Source organism: Heterodontus francisci, chromosome 34 (assembly GCF_036365525.1).
Source record: "Heterodontus francisci isolate sHetFra1 chromosome 34, sHetFra1.hap1, whole genome shotgun sequence".
NCBI classification, from domain to species: domain Eukaryota; kingdom Metazoa; phylum Chordata; class Chondrichthyes; order Heterodontiformes; family Heterodontidae; genus Heterodontus; species Heterodontus francisci.
The window spans coordinates 21,819,175-21,832,850 of record NC_090404.1 but is presented as its reverse complement, the minus strand read 5'-3'; the positions used below and the strand labels follow the sequence as shown (position 1 = coordinate 21,832,850).

General features: G+C 43.0%; 1 protein-coding gene and 5 non-coding genes across 6 annotated transcripts in view; 1 reads left to right on the top strand and 5 right to left on the bottom strand.

Moving 5' to 3' along the window:
* Nucleotides 1–13,676, top strand: part of LOC137348716 (probable DNA double-strand break repair Rad50 ATPase) — a 72,931-nt gene that overhangs the window by 23,729 nt on the left and 35,526 nt on the right. The window contains exons 11-15 of the mRNA XM_068013973.1: nucleotides 2,424–2,510; nucleotides 5,122–5,208; nucleotides 7,820–7,906; nucleotides 10,518–10,604; nucleotides 13,216–13,302. Of these exons, the coding sequence (XP_067870074.1) occupies nucleotides 2,424–2,510; nucleotides 5,122–5,208; nucleotides 7,820–7,906; nucleotides 10,518–10,604; nucleotides 13,216–13,302 (435 nt within the window). The remainder of the gene's footprint in view (nucleotides 1–2,423; nucleotides 2,511–5,121; nucleotides 5,209–7,819; nucleotides 7,907–10,517; nucleotides 10,605–13,215; nucleotides 13,303–13,676) is intronic.
* trnae-cuc (transfer RNA glutamic acid (anticodon CUC)) lies at nucleotides 1,866–1,937 on the bottom strand. The gene has a single exon. It is a non-coding gene; the product is annotated as a tRNA-Glu (tRNA).
* Nucleotides 4,563–4,634, bottom strand: trnae-cuc (transfer RNA glutamic acid (anticodon CUC)). Its single transcript has one exon. It is a non-coding gene; the product is annotated as a tRNA-Glu (tRNA).
* trnae-cuc (transfer RNA glutamic acid (anticodon CUC)) lies at nucleotides 7,262–7,333 on the bottom strand. The gene has a single exon. It is a non-coding gene; the product is annotated as a tRNA-Glu (tRNA).
* Nucleotides 9,960–10,031, bottom strand: trnae-cuc (transfer RNA glutamic acid (anticodon CUC)). Its single transcript has one exon. It is a non-coding gene; the product is annotated as a tRNA-Glu (tRNA).
* trnae-cuc (transfer RNA glutamic acid (anticodon CUC)) lies at nucleotides 12,657–12,729 on the bottom strand. Its single transcript has one exon. It is a non-coding gene; the product is annotated as a tRNA-Glu (tRNA).

The following is a 13,676-nucleotide window of genomic DNA, read 5'->3' as shown; positions in this document are numbered from 1 at the left end:
ACTGGGAAAGTGCAAATATAATTTCTTTATTCCAGAAGGGAACGAGGCAGAAAGTAGGAAACGATAGGCCAGTTAGCCAAACATCTAGCATGGGGAAATTACTCGAGTTGATTATTATGGAGGTTATCGCAGGATACTTAGAAAATGAGCATGGGATTAGACAGAGTGAACATGGTTATGTGAAAGGGAAATGCCGTTTAACTGATTTATTAGAGCTCCTCGAGGAAGTAACAAGCAAGGTGGATAAAAGGAGCCTGTAGTTGTGGTGTACATAGCTTTCCAAAAGGCATTTGATAAGACGCCACCTCAAAGGTTACTACACAAGATAAGAAAACATCATGCAGGGGTAACATATTAGCCTGGATAAAGGACAGGTTGGCGAACAGGAAACAGTCGTTCAAAAAAGAAAAAATATTGTTTTCTGGTTGGCAAGCTATCACTTGTGGAGTGTCACAGGGATCAGTGCTGGGACCTCAACTGTTTGCAATTTATATCAATGTCTTTGCTGCCAAAGCCGAATTTATGATAGCTAAATTTGCCAATGACTGTAAGCAAGGTGGAAAGAAAACAGACAAGCGGAATTAAAGAGTCTACAAACGGATATAGAATGGTCAGGTGAGTGTGGAGAACTTTGCCAAATGTGAGAAAAGTCAATGCGTCCACTATGGCAGGAAGAATGGAAAAGCTGCATACTACATAAATGGAGAGAGATTGAGGAGCTCGGTTCTACAAAGGGATGTGGGTGTCCTGGTTCATGAATCACAAACGATTAATACGCAGGTACAGCAAGTGATTAGGAAGTCAAATGGAATGGGGTTTTTGTAAGAGGAATCAAGTATACAAGTATCAAGGCTTTACTGCAGCTGTACAGGGCCTTGGTGAAAGCACATCTGGATTAATGTGTACATTTTCGCTTTCCTTATTTGAAGCAAGATGTAATTGCATTAAACGCACTTCAGAGAAGGTGGACTCAACTAATTCCGAGAATGATGGCCTTTTTTATACTCATTGGAGTTTAAAAAGTGTGAAGTGATCTTTTTGAAACATATAGGATCCTGAAAGCACTTGATAGAGTGGTTATCGGGAGGATGTTTCCTCTTTTGGGAAGACTAATACCATGGGGCACAGTTTAAGACTCGATTTTTTTGCAAGTCCGAGTTAAAGAGGATTATCTGTTCTCAATGTCTGTGGAATTCGCTACCCCATAAAGCAGGGGAGGCCGGATGTTTGAATTTATTCAAGGCTGAGTTAGATCAGTTTTTGATAGGCAGGGGACTGAAGGGTTATGGAGGTGAGACAGGAAAGTGGAGTTGGGACACAACCAGATCAGCCATCTAGTGATCAAATTGTGAAGCAATCTTGAAGGGTCAAATGGCTTCTACTCCAAGAATGTTCAAGTCACAGAAAGAGTCCACCCGGCCTAAGTCCCATGTTCCGATCATGACGATGTACTGCTGTCGAGAAACATTCAATTATAGAAAGAGACCATTGCACCTGGTGTGCTTGTTTGATAGAGCAGCTGTGATTGGTTGACCAGGGGTGCAATTAGAGGTGGTTTGCACAGCAGGGAGAAAATGCGGTCCCCTTCTCCTGCATCTTCATCTGTGCAGGGAGTATACTGTTGAGCGGTGCAACCTTGCACAGACCTTGACTTGTTTTCGTGCATTCCCTGGGATGTGTCTCCGTGCTTGTTATGGAGCTGATCCAACCGAGACTTGTTGAGCTCGAATGAAGAATCAGCAACCTGGAGCTTCAATTGTGTTTCACATTCCCCAGACATTGGGAGAGGTGCAGAACATTGTCTGCCTTAATGGAGCAGAGAAGACATGTTGGTGAATGCTCCCGTCACAAACAAGAAATGTTGCTTCCCTGGCCGGGAATCGAACCCGGGCCGCAGCGGTGAGAGCGCCGAATCCTAACCACTAGACCACCAGGGACGCTGCAAGGCATTCTTGTAGGTTAAGTCATCCACACTGTTTCCATTTTTCGCTTTTGGACACTTTGCCCACAGATTTGTTTCAGGCACAAAACGGCATATTTAGTCACAATATAGAAGTCTTGTTCAGCCAATAACAACATGAAATGGACACTGAGCTGAAACAGTGACACAAGCCGCGGACGGACAAGTTTCAATTTGCAAATCACACAAACTTGCTCACTGTGGCTCCTGTGAAAGCACACGGCATGCACAGTTGTCACACATCAATAGATACAACTGGTACACATCAATTTCAAGCAAATTCATGTAAGATCTACTTCTGCTTCTATCACTGCTCTTTCTCCAGCTTCTTCTGCTCCTCCAGCTCCCAGGTGATTAGCTGCTTGACGCAAACACACTGAATTCACGAAACCCAGCTTTACGTGAAATGCAGGTGTGGGAATGAAAGATGCAGGACATTGAAAAGCATTAATTTTTTTTACAGAAAAGTGATTAATTACGTCTCTGTTTCCACTGTAGAAGAGTTGGAAAAGCTGCCAAAGAAACTTAAAAATCAAGAGGTGAAAAGGAGGTAGGAAATTAAAACTTTCATCATCAATCGATAAAATCTGCAGGGAAAAATGTTGGACCTGAAGGCTGAAAAGACCCCAAGAACAGATGGCCTGCCTCCTAGGCTCGTAAAAGCAGTGGCTGCAGAGATTGTCGAGGCTTTGGTTATAATCTTCCAAAATTCTTGATGTTTTGGAAGATCGCAGTGGACTGGGAAAGTGCAAATATAATTTCTTTATTCCAGAAGGGAGCGAGGCAGAAAGTAGGAAACGATAGGCCAGTTAGCCAAACATCTAGCATGGGGAAATTACTCGAGTTGATTATTATGGAGGTTATCGCAGGATACTTAGAAAATGAGCATGGGATTAGACAGAGTGAACATGGTTATGTGAAAGGGAAATGCCGTTTAACTGATTTATTAGAGCTCCTCGAGGAAGTAACAAGCAAGGTGGATAAAAGGAGCCTGTAGTTGTGGTGTACATAGCTTTCCAAAAGGCATTTGATAAGACGCCACCTCAAAGGTTACTACACAAGATAAGAAAACATCATGCAGGGGTAACATATTAGCCTGGATAAAGGACAGGTTGGCGAACAGGAAACAGTCGTTCAAAAAAGAAAAAATATTGTTTTCTGGTTGGCAAGCTATCACTTGTGGAGTGTCACAGGGATCAGTGCTGGGACCTCAACTGTTTGCAATTTATATCAATGTCTTTGCTGCCAAAGCCGAATTTATGATAGCTAAATTTGCCAATGACTGTAAGCAAGGTGGAAAGAAAACAGACAAGCGGAATTAAAGAGTCTACAAACGGATATAGAATGGTCAGGTGAGTGTGGAGAACTTTGCCAAATGTGAGAAAAGTCATTGCGTCCACTATGGCAGGAAGAATGGAAAAGCTGCATACTATATAAATGGAGAGAGATTGAGGAGCTCGGTTCTACAAAGGGATGTTGGTGTCCTGCTTCATGAATCACAAACGATTAAAACGCAGGTACAGCAAGTGATTAGGAAGTCAAATGGAATGGGGTTTTTGTAAGAGGAATCAAGTCTACAAGTATCAAGGCTTTACTGCAGCTGTACAGGGCCTTGGTGAAAGCACATCTGGATTATTGTGTACATTTTCGCTTTCCTTATTTGAAGCAAGATGTAATTGCTTTAAACGCACTTCAGAGAAAGTGGACTCAACTAATTCCGCGAATGATGGCCTTTTTTATACTCATTGGAGTTTAAAAAGTGTGAAGTGATCTTTTTGAAACATATAGGATCCTGAAAGCACTTGATAGAGTGGTTATCGGGAGGATGTTTCCTCTTTTGGGAAGACTAATACCATGGGGCACAGTTTAAGACTAGATTTTTTTGCAAGTCAGAGTTAAAGAGGATTATGTGTTCTCAATGTCTGTGGAATTCGCTACCCCATAAAGCAGGGGAGGCCGGATGTTTGAATTTATTCAAGGCTGAGTTAGATCAGTTTTTGATAGGCAGGGGACTGAAGGGTTATGGAGGTGAGACAGGAAAGTGGAGTTGGGACACAACCAGATCAGCCATCTAGTGATCAAATTGTGAAGCAATCTTGAAGGGTCAAATGGCTTCTACTCCAAGAATGTTCAAGTCACAGAAAGAGTCCACCCGGCCTAAGTCCCATGTTCCGATCATGACGATGTACTGCTGTCGAGAAACATTCAATTATAGAAAGAGACCATTGCACCTGGTGTGCTTGTTTGATAGAGCAGCTGTGATTGGTTGACCAGGGGTGCAATTAGAGGTGGTTTGCACAGCAGGGAGAAAATGCTGTCCCCTTCTCCTGCATCTTCATTTGTGCAGGGAGTATATTGTTGTGCGGTGCAACCTTGCACAGCCCTTGACTTGTTTTCGTGCATTCCCTGGGATGTGTCTCCGTCCTTGTTATGGAGCTGATCCAACCGAGACTTGTTGAGCTCGAATGAAGAATCAGCAACCTGGAGCTTCAATTGTGTTTCACATTCCCCAGACATTGGGAGAGGTGCAGAACATTGTCTGCCTTAATAGAGCAGAGAAGACATGTTAGTGAATGCTCCCGTCACAAACAAGAAATGTTGCTTCCCTGGCCGGGAACCGAACCCGGGTCACAGCAGTGAGAGCGCCGAATCCTAACCACTAGACCACCAGGGACGCTGTCAAGCATCCCTGTAGGTTAAGTCATCCACACTGTTTCCATTTTTCGCTTTTGGACACTTTGCCCACAGATTTGTTTCAGGCACAAAACGGCATATTTAGTCACGATATAGAAGTCTTGTTCAGCCAATAACAACATGAAATGGACACTGAGCTGAAACAGTGACACAAACCACGGACGGACAAGTTTCAATTTGCAAATCACACAAACTTGCTCACTGTGGCTCCTGTGAAAGCACACGGCATGCACAGTTGTCACACATCAATAGATACAACTGGTACACATCAAATTCAAGCAAATTCATGTAAGATCAACTTCTGCTTCTATCACTGCTCTTTCTCCAGCTTCTTCTGCTCCTCCAGCTCCCAGGTGATTAGCTGCTTGACGCAAACACACCGAATTCACGAAACCCAGCTTTACGTGAAATGCAGGTGTGGGAATGAAAGATGCAGGACATTGAAAAGCATTAATTTTTTTTTACAGAAAAGTGATTAATTACGTCTCTGTTTCCACTGTAGAAGAGTTGGAAAAGCTGCCAAAGAAACTTAAAAATCAAGAGGTGAAAAGGAGGTAGGAAATTAAAACTTTCGTCATCAATCGATAAAATCTGCTGGGAAAAAATGTTGGACCTGAAGGCTGAAAAGACCCCAAGAACAGATGGCCTGCCTCCTAGGCTCTTAAAAGGAGTGGCTGCAGAGATTGTTGAGGCTTTGGTTATAATCTTCCAAAATTCTTGATGTTTTGGAAGATCGCAGTGGACTGGGAAAGTGCAAATATAATTTCTTTATTCCAGAAGGGAGCGAGGCAGAAAGTAGGAAACGATAGGCCAGTTAGCCAAACATCTAGCATGGGGAAATTACTCGAGTTGATTATTATGGAGGTTATCGCAGGATACTTAGAAAATGAGCATGGGATTAGACAGAGTGAACATGGTTCTGTGAAAGGGAAATGCCGTTTAACTGATTTATTAGAGCTCCTCGAGGAAGTAACAAGCAAGGTGGATAAAAGGAGCCTGTAGTTGTGGTGTACATAGCTTTCCAAAAGGCATTTGATAAGACGCCACCTCAAAGGTTACTACACAAGATAAGAAAACATCATGCAGGGGTAACATATTAGCCTGGATAAAGGACAGGTTGGCGAACAGGAAACAGTCGTTCAAAAAAGAAAAAATATTGTTTTCTGGTTGGCAAGCTATCACTTGTGGAGTGTCACAGGGATCAGTGCTGGGACCTCAACTGTTTGCAATTTATATCAATGTCTTTGCTGCCAAAGCCGAATTTATGATAGCTAAATTTGCCAATGACTGTAAGCAAGGTGGAAAGAAAACAGACAAGCGGAATTAAAGAGTCTACAAACGGATATAGAATGGTCAGGTGAGTGTGGAGAACTTTGCCAAATGTGAGAAAAGTCAATGCGTCCACTATGGCAGGAAGAATGGAAAAGCTGCATACTACATAAATGGAGAGAGATTGAGGAGCTCGGTTCTACAAAGGGATGTGGGTGTCCTGGTTCATGAATCACAAACGATTAATACGCAGGTACAGCAAGTGATTAGGAAGTCAAATGGAATGGGGTTTTTGTAAGAGGAATCAAGTATACAAGTATCAAGGCTTTACTGCAGCTGTACAGGGCCTTGGTGAAAGCACATCTGGATTAATGTGTACATTTTCGCTTTCCTTATTTGAAGCAAGATGTAATTGCATTAAACGCACTTCAGAGAAGGTGGACTCAACTAATTCCGAGAATGATGGCCTTTTTTATACTCATTGGAGTTTAAAAAGTGTGAAGTGATCTTTTTGAAACATATAGGATCCTGAAAGCACTTGATAGAGTGGTTATCGGGAGGATGTTTCCTCTTTTGGGAAGACTAATACCATGGGGCACAGTTTAAGACTCGATTTTTTTGCAAGTCAGAGTTAAAGAGGATTATCTGTTCTCAATGTCTGTGGAATTCGCTACCCCATAAAGCAGGGGAGGCCGGATGTTTGAATTTATTCAAGGCTGAGTTAGATCAGTTTTTGATAGGCAGGGGACTGAAGGGTTATGGAGGTGAGACAGGAAAGTGGAGTTGGGACACAACCAGATCAGCCATCTAGTGATCAAATTGTGAAGCAATCTTGAAGGGTCAAATGGCTTCTACTCCAAGAATGTTCAAGTCACAGAAAGAGTCCACCCGGCCTAAGTCCCATGTTCCGATCATGACGATGTACTGCTGTCGAGAAACATTCAATTATAGAAAGAGACCATTGCACCTGGTGTGCTTGTTTGAAAGAGCAGCTGTGATTGGTTGACCAGGGGTGCAATTAGAGGTGGTTTGCACAGCAGGGAGAAAATGCGGTCCCCTTCTCCTGCATCTTCATCTGTGCAGGGAGTATATTGTTGAGCGGTGCAACCTTGCACAGACCTTGACTTGTTTTCGTGCATTCCCTGGGATGTGTCTCCGTGCTTGTTATGGAGCTGATCCAACCGAGACTTGTTGAGCTCGAATGAAGAATCAGCAACCTGGAGCTTCAATTGTGTTTCACATTCCCCAGACATTGGGAGAGGTGCAGAACATTGTCTGCCTTAATGGAGCAGAGAAGACATGTTGGTGAATGCTCCCGTCACAAACAAGAAATGTTGTTTCCCTGGCCGGGAACCGAACCCGGGCCGCAGCGGTGAGAGCGCCGAATCCTAACCACTAGACCACCAGGGACGCTGCAAAGCATCCCTGTAGGTTAAGTCATCCACACTGTTTCCATTTTTCGCTTTTGGACACTTTGCCCACAGATTTGTTTCAGGCACAAAACGGCATATTTAGTCACAATATAGAAGTCTTGTTCAGCCAATAACAACATGAAATGGACACTGAGCTGAAACAGTGACACAAGCCGCGGACGGACAAGTTTCAATTTACAAATCACACAAACTTGCTCACTGTGGCTCCTGTGAAAGCACACGGCATGCACAGTTGTCACACATCAATAGATACAACTGGTACACATCAATTTCAAGCAAATTCATGTAAGATCTACTTCTGCTTCTATCACTGCTCTTTCTCCAGCTTCTTCTGCTCCTCCAGCTCCCAGGTGATTAGCTGCTTGACGCAAACACACTGAATTCACGAAACCCAGCTTTACGTGAAATGCAGGTGTGGGAATGAAAGATGCAGGACATTGAAAAGCATTAATTTTTTTTACAGAAAAGTGATTAATTACGTCTCTGTTTCCACTGTAGAAGAGTTGGAAAAGCTGCCAAAGAAACTTAAAAATCAAGAGGTGAAAAGGAGGTAGGAAATTAAAACTTTCGTCATCAATCGATAAAATCTGCTGGGAAAAAATGTTGGACCTGAAGGCTGAAAAGACCCCAAGAACAGATGGCCTGCCTCCTAGGCTCTTAAAAGGAGTGGCTGCAGAGATTGTCGAGGCTTTGGTTATAATCTTCCAAAATTCTTGATGTTTTGGAAGATCGCAGTGGACTGGGAAAGTGCAAATATAATTTCTTTATTCCAGAAGGGAGCGAGGCAGAAAGTAGGAAACGATAGGCCAGTTAGCCAAACATCTAGCATGGGGAAATTACTCGAGTTGATTATTATGGAGGTTATCGCAGGATACTTAGAAAATGAGCATGGGATTAGACAGAGTGAACATGGTTATGTGAAAGGGAAATGCCGTTTAACTGATTTATTAGAGCTCCTCGAGGAAGTAACAAGCAAGGTGGATAAAAGGAGCCTGTAGTTGTGGTGTACATAGCTTTCCAAAAGGCATTTGATAAGACGCCACCTCAAAGGTTACTACACAAGATAAGAAAACATCATGCAGGGGTAACATATTAGCCTGGATAAAGGACAGGTTGGCGAACAGGAAACAGTCGTTCAAAAAAGAAAAAATATTGTTTTCTGGTTGGCAAGCTATCACTTGTGGAGTGTCACAGGGATCAGTGCTGGGACCTCAACTGTTTGCAATTTATATCAATGTCTTTGCTGCCAAAGCCGAATTTATGATAGCTAAATTTGCCAATGACTGTAAGCAAGGTGGAAAGAAAACAGACAAGCGGAATTAAAGAGTCTACAAACGGATATAGAATGGTCAGGTGAGTGTGGAGAACTTTGCCAAATGTGAGAAAAGTCAATGCGTCCACTATGGCAGGAAGAATGGAAAAGCTGCATACTATATAAATGGAGAGAGATTGAGGAGCTCGGTTCTACAAAGGGATGTGGGTGTCCTGGTTCATGAATCACAAACGATTAATACGCAGGTACAGCAAGTGATTAGGAAGTCAAATGGAATGGGGTTTTTGTAAGAGGAATCAAGTCTACAAGTATCAAGGCTTTACTGCAGCTGTACAGGGCCTTGGTGAAAGCACATCTGGATTAATGTGTACATTTTCGCTTTCCTTATTTGAAGCAAGATGTAATTGAATTAAACGCACTTCAGAGAAGGTGGACTCAACTAATTCCGAGAATGATGGCCTTTTTTATACTCATTGGAGTTTAAAAAGTGTGAAGTGATCTTTTTGAAACATATAGGATCCTGAAAGCACTTGATAGAGTGGTTATCGGGAGGATGTTTCCTCTTTTGGGAAGACTAATACCATGGGGCACAGTTTAAGACTCGATTTTTTTGCAAGTCAGAGTTAAAGAGGATTATCTGTTCTCAATGTCTGTGGAATTCGCTACCCCATAAAGCAGGGGAGGCCGGATGTTTGAATTTATTCAAGGCTGAGTTAGATCAGTTTTTGATAGGCAGGGGACTGAAGGGTTATGGAGGTGAGACAGGAAAGTGGAGTTGGGACACAACCAGATCAGCCATCTAGTGATCAAATTGTGAAGCAATCTTGAAGGGTCAAATGGCTTCTACTCCAAGAATGTTCAAGTCACAGAAAGAGTCCACCCGGCCTAAGTCCCATGTTCCGATCATGACGATGTACTGCTGTCGAGAAACATTCAATTATAGAAAGAGACCATTGCACCTGGTGTGCTTGTTTGATAGAGCAGCTGTGATTGGTTGACCAGGGGTGCAATTAGAGGTGGTTTGCACAGCAGGGAGAAAATGCGGTCCCCTTCTCCTGCATCTTCATCTGTGCAGGGAGTATATTGTTGAGCGGTGCAACCTTGCACAGACCTTGACTTGTTTTCGTGCATTCCCTGGGATGTGTCTCCGTGCTTGTTATGGAGCTGATCCAACCGAGACTTGTTGAGCTCGAATGAAGAATCAGCAACCTGGAGCTTCAATTGTGTTTCACATTCCCCAGACATTGGGAGAGGTGCAGAACATTGTCTGCCTTAATGGAGCAGAGAAGACATGTTGGTGAATGCTCCCGTCACAAACAAGAAATGTTGTTTCCCTGGCCGGGAATCGAACCCGGGCCGCAGCGGTGAGAGCGCCGAATCCTAACCACTAGACCACCAGGGAAGCTGCAAAGCATCCCTGTAGGTTAAGTCATCCACACTGTTTCCATTTTTCGCTTTTGGACACTTTGCCCACAGATTTGTTTCAGGCACAAAACGGCATATTTAGTCACAATATAGAAGTCTTGTTCAGCCAATAACAACATGAAATGGACACTGAGCTGAAACAGTGACACAAGCCGCGGACGGACAAGTTTCAATTTGCAAATCACACAAACTTGCTCACTGTGGCTCCTGTGAAAGCACACGGCATGCACAGTTGTCACACATCAATAGATACAACTGGTACACATCAATTTCAAGCAAATTCATGTAAGATCTACTTCTGCTTCTATCACTGCTCTTTCTCCAGCTTCTTCTGCTCCTCCAGCTCCCAGGTGATTAGCTGCTTGACGCAAACACACTGAATTCACGAAACCCAGCTTTACGTGAAATGCAGGTGTGGGAATGAAAGATGCAGGACATTGAAAAGCATTAATTTTTTTTACAGAAAAGTGATTAATTACGTCTCTGTTTCCACTGTAGAAGAGTTGGAAAAGCTGCCAAAGAAACTTAAAAATCAAGAGGTGAAAAGGAGGTAGGAAATTAAAACTTTCGTCATCAATCGATAAAATCTGCTGGGAAAAAATGTTGGACCTGAAGGCTGAAAAGACCCCAAGAACAGATGGCCTGCCTCCTAGGCTCTTAAAAGGAGTGGCTGCAGAGATTGTCGAGGCTTTGGTTATAATCTTCCAAAATTCTTGATGTTTTGGAAGATCGCAGTGGATTGGGAAAGTGCAAATATAATTTCTTTATTCCAGAAGGGAGCGAGGCAGAAAGTAGGAAACGATAGGCCAGTTAGCCAAACATCTAGCATGGGGAAATTACTCGAGTTGATTATTATGGAGGTTATCGCAGGATACTTAGAAAATGAGCATGGGATTAGACAGAGTGAACATGGTTATGTGAAAGGGAAATGCCGTTTAACTGATTTATTAGAGCTCCTCGAGGAAGTAACAAGCAAGGTGGATAAAAGGAGCCTGTAGTTGTGGTGTACATAGCTTTCCAAAAGGCATTTGATAAGACGCCACCTCAAAGGTTACTACACAAGATAAGAAAACATCATGCAGGGGTAACATATTAGCCTGGATAAAGGACAGGTTGGCGAACAGGAAACAGTCGTTCAAAAAAGAAAAAATATTGTTTTCTGGTTGGCAAGCTATCACTTGTGGAGTGTCACAGGGATCAGTGCTGGGACCTCAACTGTTTGCAATTTATATCAATGTCTTTGCTGCCAAAGCCGAATTTATGATAGCTAAATTTGCCAATGACTGTAAGCAAGGTGGAAAGAAAACAGACAAGCGGAATTAAAGAGTCTACAAACGGATATAGAATGGTCAGGTGAGTGTGGAGAACTTTGCCAAATGTGAGAAAAGTCAATGCGTCCACTATGGCAGGAAGAATGGAAAAGCTGCATACTATATAAATCGAGAGAGATTGAGGAGCTCGGTTCTACAAAGGGATGTGGGTGTCCTGGTTCATGAATCACAAACGATTAATACGCAGGTACAGCAAGTGATTAGGAAGTCAAATGGAATGGGGTTTTTGTAAGAGGAATCAAGTATACAAGTATCAAGGCTTTACTGCAGCTGTACAGGGCCTTGGTGAAAGCACATCTGGATTAATGTGTACATTTTCGCTTTCCTTATTTGAAGCAAGATGTAATTGCATTAAACGCACTTCAGAGAAGGTGGACTCAACTAATTCCGAGAATGATGGCCTTTTTTATACTCATTGGAGTTTAAAAAGTGTGAAGTGATCTTTTTGAAACATATAGGATCCTGAAAGCACTTGATAGAGTGGTTATCGGGAGGATGTTTCCTCTTTTGGGAAGACTAATACCATGGGGCACAGTTTAAGACTAGATTTTTTTGCAAGTCAGAGTTAAAGAGGATTATCTGTTCTCAATGTCTGTGGAATTCGCTACCCCATAAAGCAGGGGAGGCCGGATGTTTGAATTTATTCAAGGCTGAGTTAGATCAGTTTTTGATAGGCAGGGGACTGAAGGGTAATGGAGGTGAGACAGGAAAGTGGAGTTGGGACACAACCAGATCAGCCATCTAGTGATCAAATTGTGAAGCAATCTTGAAGGGTCAAATGGCTTCTACTCCAAGAATGTTCAAGTCACAGAAAGAGTCCACCCGGCCTAAGTCCCATGTTCCGATCATGACGATGTACTGCTGTCGAGAAACATTCAATTATAGAAAGAGACCATTGCACCTGGTGTGCTTGTTTGATAGAGCAGCTGTGATTGGTTGACCAGGGGTGCAATTAGAGGTGGTTTGCACAGCAGGGAGAAAATGCGGTCCCCTTCTCCTGCATCTTCATCTGTGCAGGGAGTATATTGTTGAGCGGTGCAACCTTGCACAGACCTTGACTTGTTTTCGTGCATTCCCTGGGATGTGTCTCCGTGCTTGTTATGGAGCTGATCCAACCGAGACTTGTTGAGCTCGAATGAAGAATCAGCAACCTGGAGCTTCAATTGTGTTTCACATTCCCCAGACATTGGGAGAGGTGCAGAACATTGTCTGCCTTAATGGAGCAGAGAAGACATGTTGGTGAATGCTCCCGTCACAAACAAGAAATGTTGTTCCCCTGGCCGGGAATCGAACCCGGGCCGCAGCGGTGAGAGGGCCGAATCCTAACCACTAGACCACCAGGGACGCTGCAAAGCACCCCTGTAGGTTAAGTCATCCACACTGTTTCCATTTTTCGCTTTTGGACACTTTGCCCACAGGTTTGTTTCAGGCACAAAACGGCATATTTAGTCACAATATAGAAGTCTTGTTCAGCCAAGAACAACATGAAATGGACACTGAGCTGAAACAGTGACACAAGCCGCGGACGGACAAGTTTCAATTTGCAAATCACTCAAACTTGCTCACTGTGGCTCCTGTGAAAGCACACGGCATGCACAGTTGTCACACATCAATAGATACAACTGGTACACATCAAATTCAAGCAAATTCATGTCAGATCTACTTCTGCTTCTATCACTGCTCTTTCTCCAGCTTCTTCTGCTCCTCCAGCTCCCAGGTGATTAGCTGCTTGACGCAAACACACTGAATTCACGAAACCCAGCTTTACGTGAAATGCAGGTGTGGGAATGAAAGATGCAGGACATTGAAAAGCATTAATTTTTTTTACAGAAAAGTGATTAATTACGTCTCTGTTTCCACTGTAGAAGAGTTGGAAAAGCTGCCAAAGAAACTTAAAAATCAAGAGGTGAAAAGGAGGTAGGAAATTAAAACTTTCGTCATCAATCGATAAAATCTGCTGGGAAAAAATGTTGGACCTGAAGGCTGAAAAGACCCCAAGAACAGATGGCCTGCCTCCTAGGCTCTTAAAAGGAGTGGCTGCAGAGATTATCGAGGCTTTGGTTATAATCTTCCAAAATTCTTGATGTTTTGGAAGATCGCAGTGGACTGGGAAAGTGCAAATATAATTTCTTTATTCCAGAAGGGAACGAGGCAGAAAGTAGGAAACGATAGGCCAGTTAGCCAAACATCTAGCATGGGGAAATTACTCGAGTTGATTATTATGGAGGTTATCGCAGGATACTTAGAAAATGAGCATGGGATTAGAAAGAGTGAACATGGTTATGTGAAAG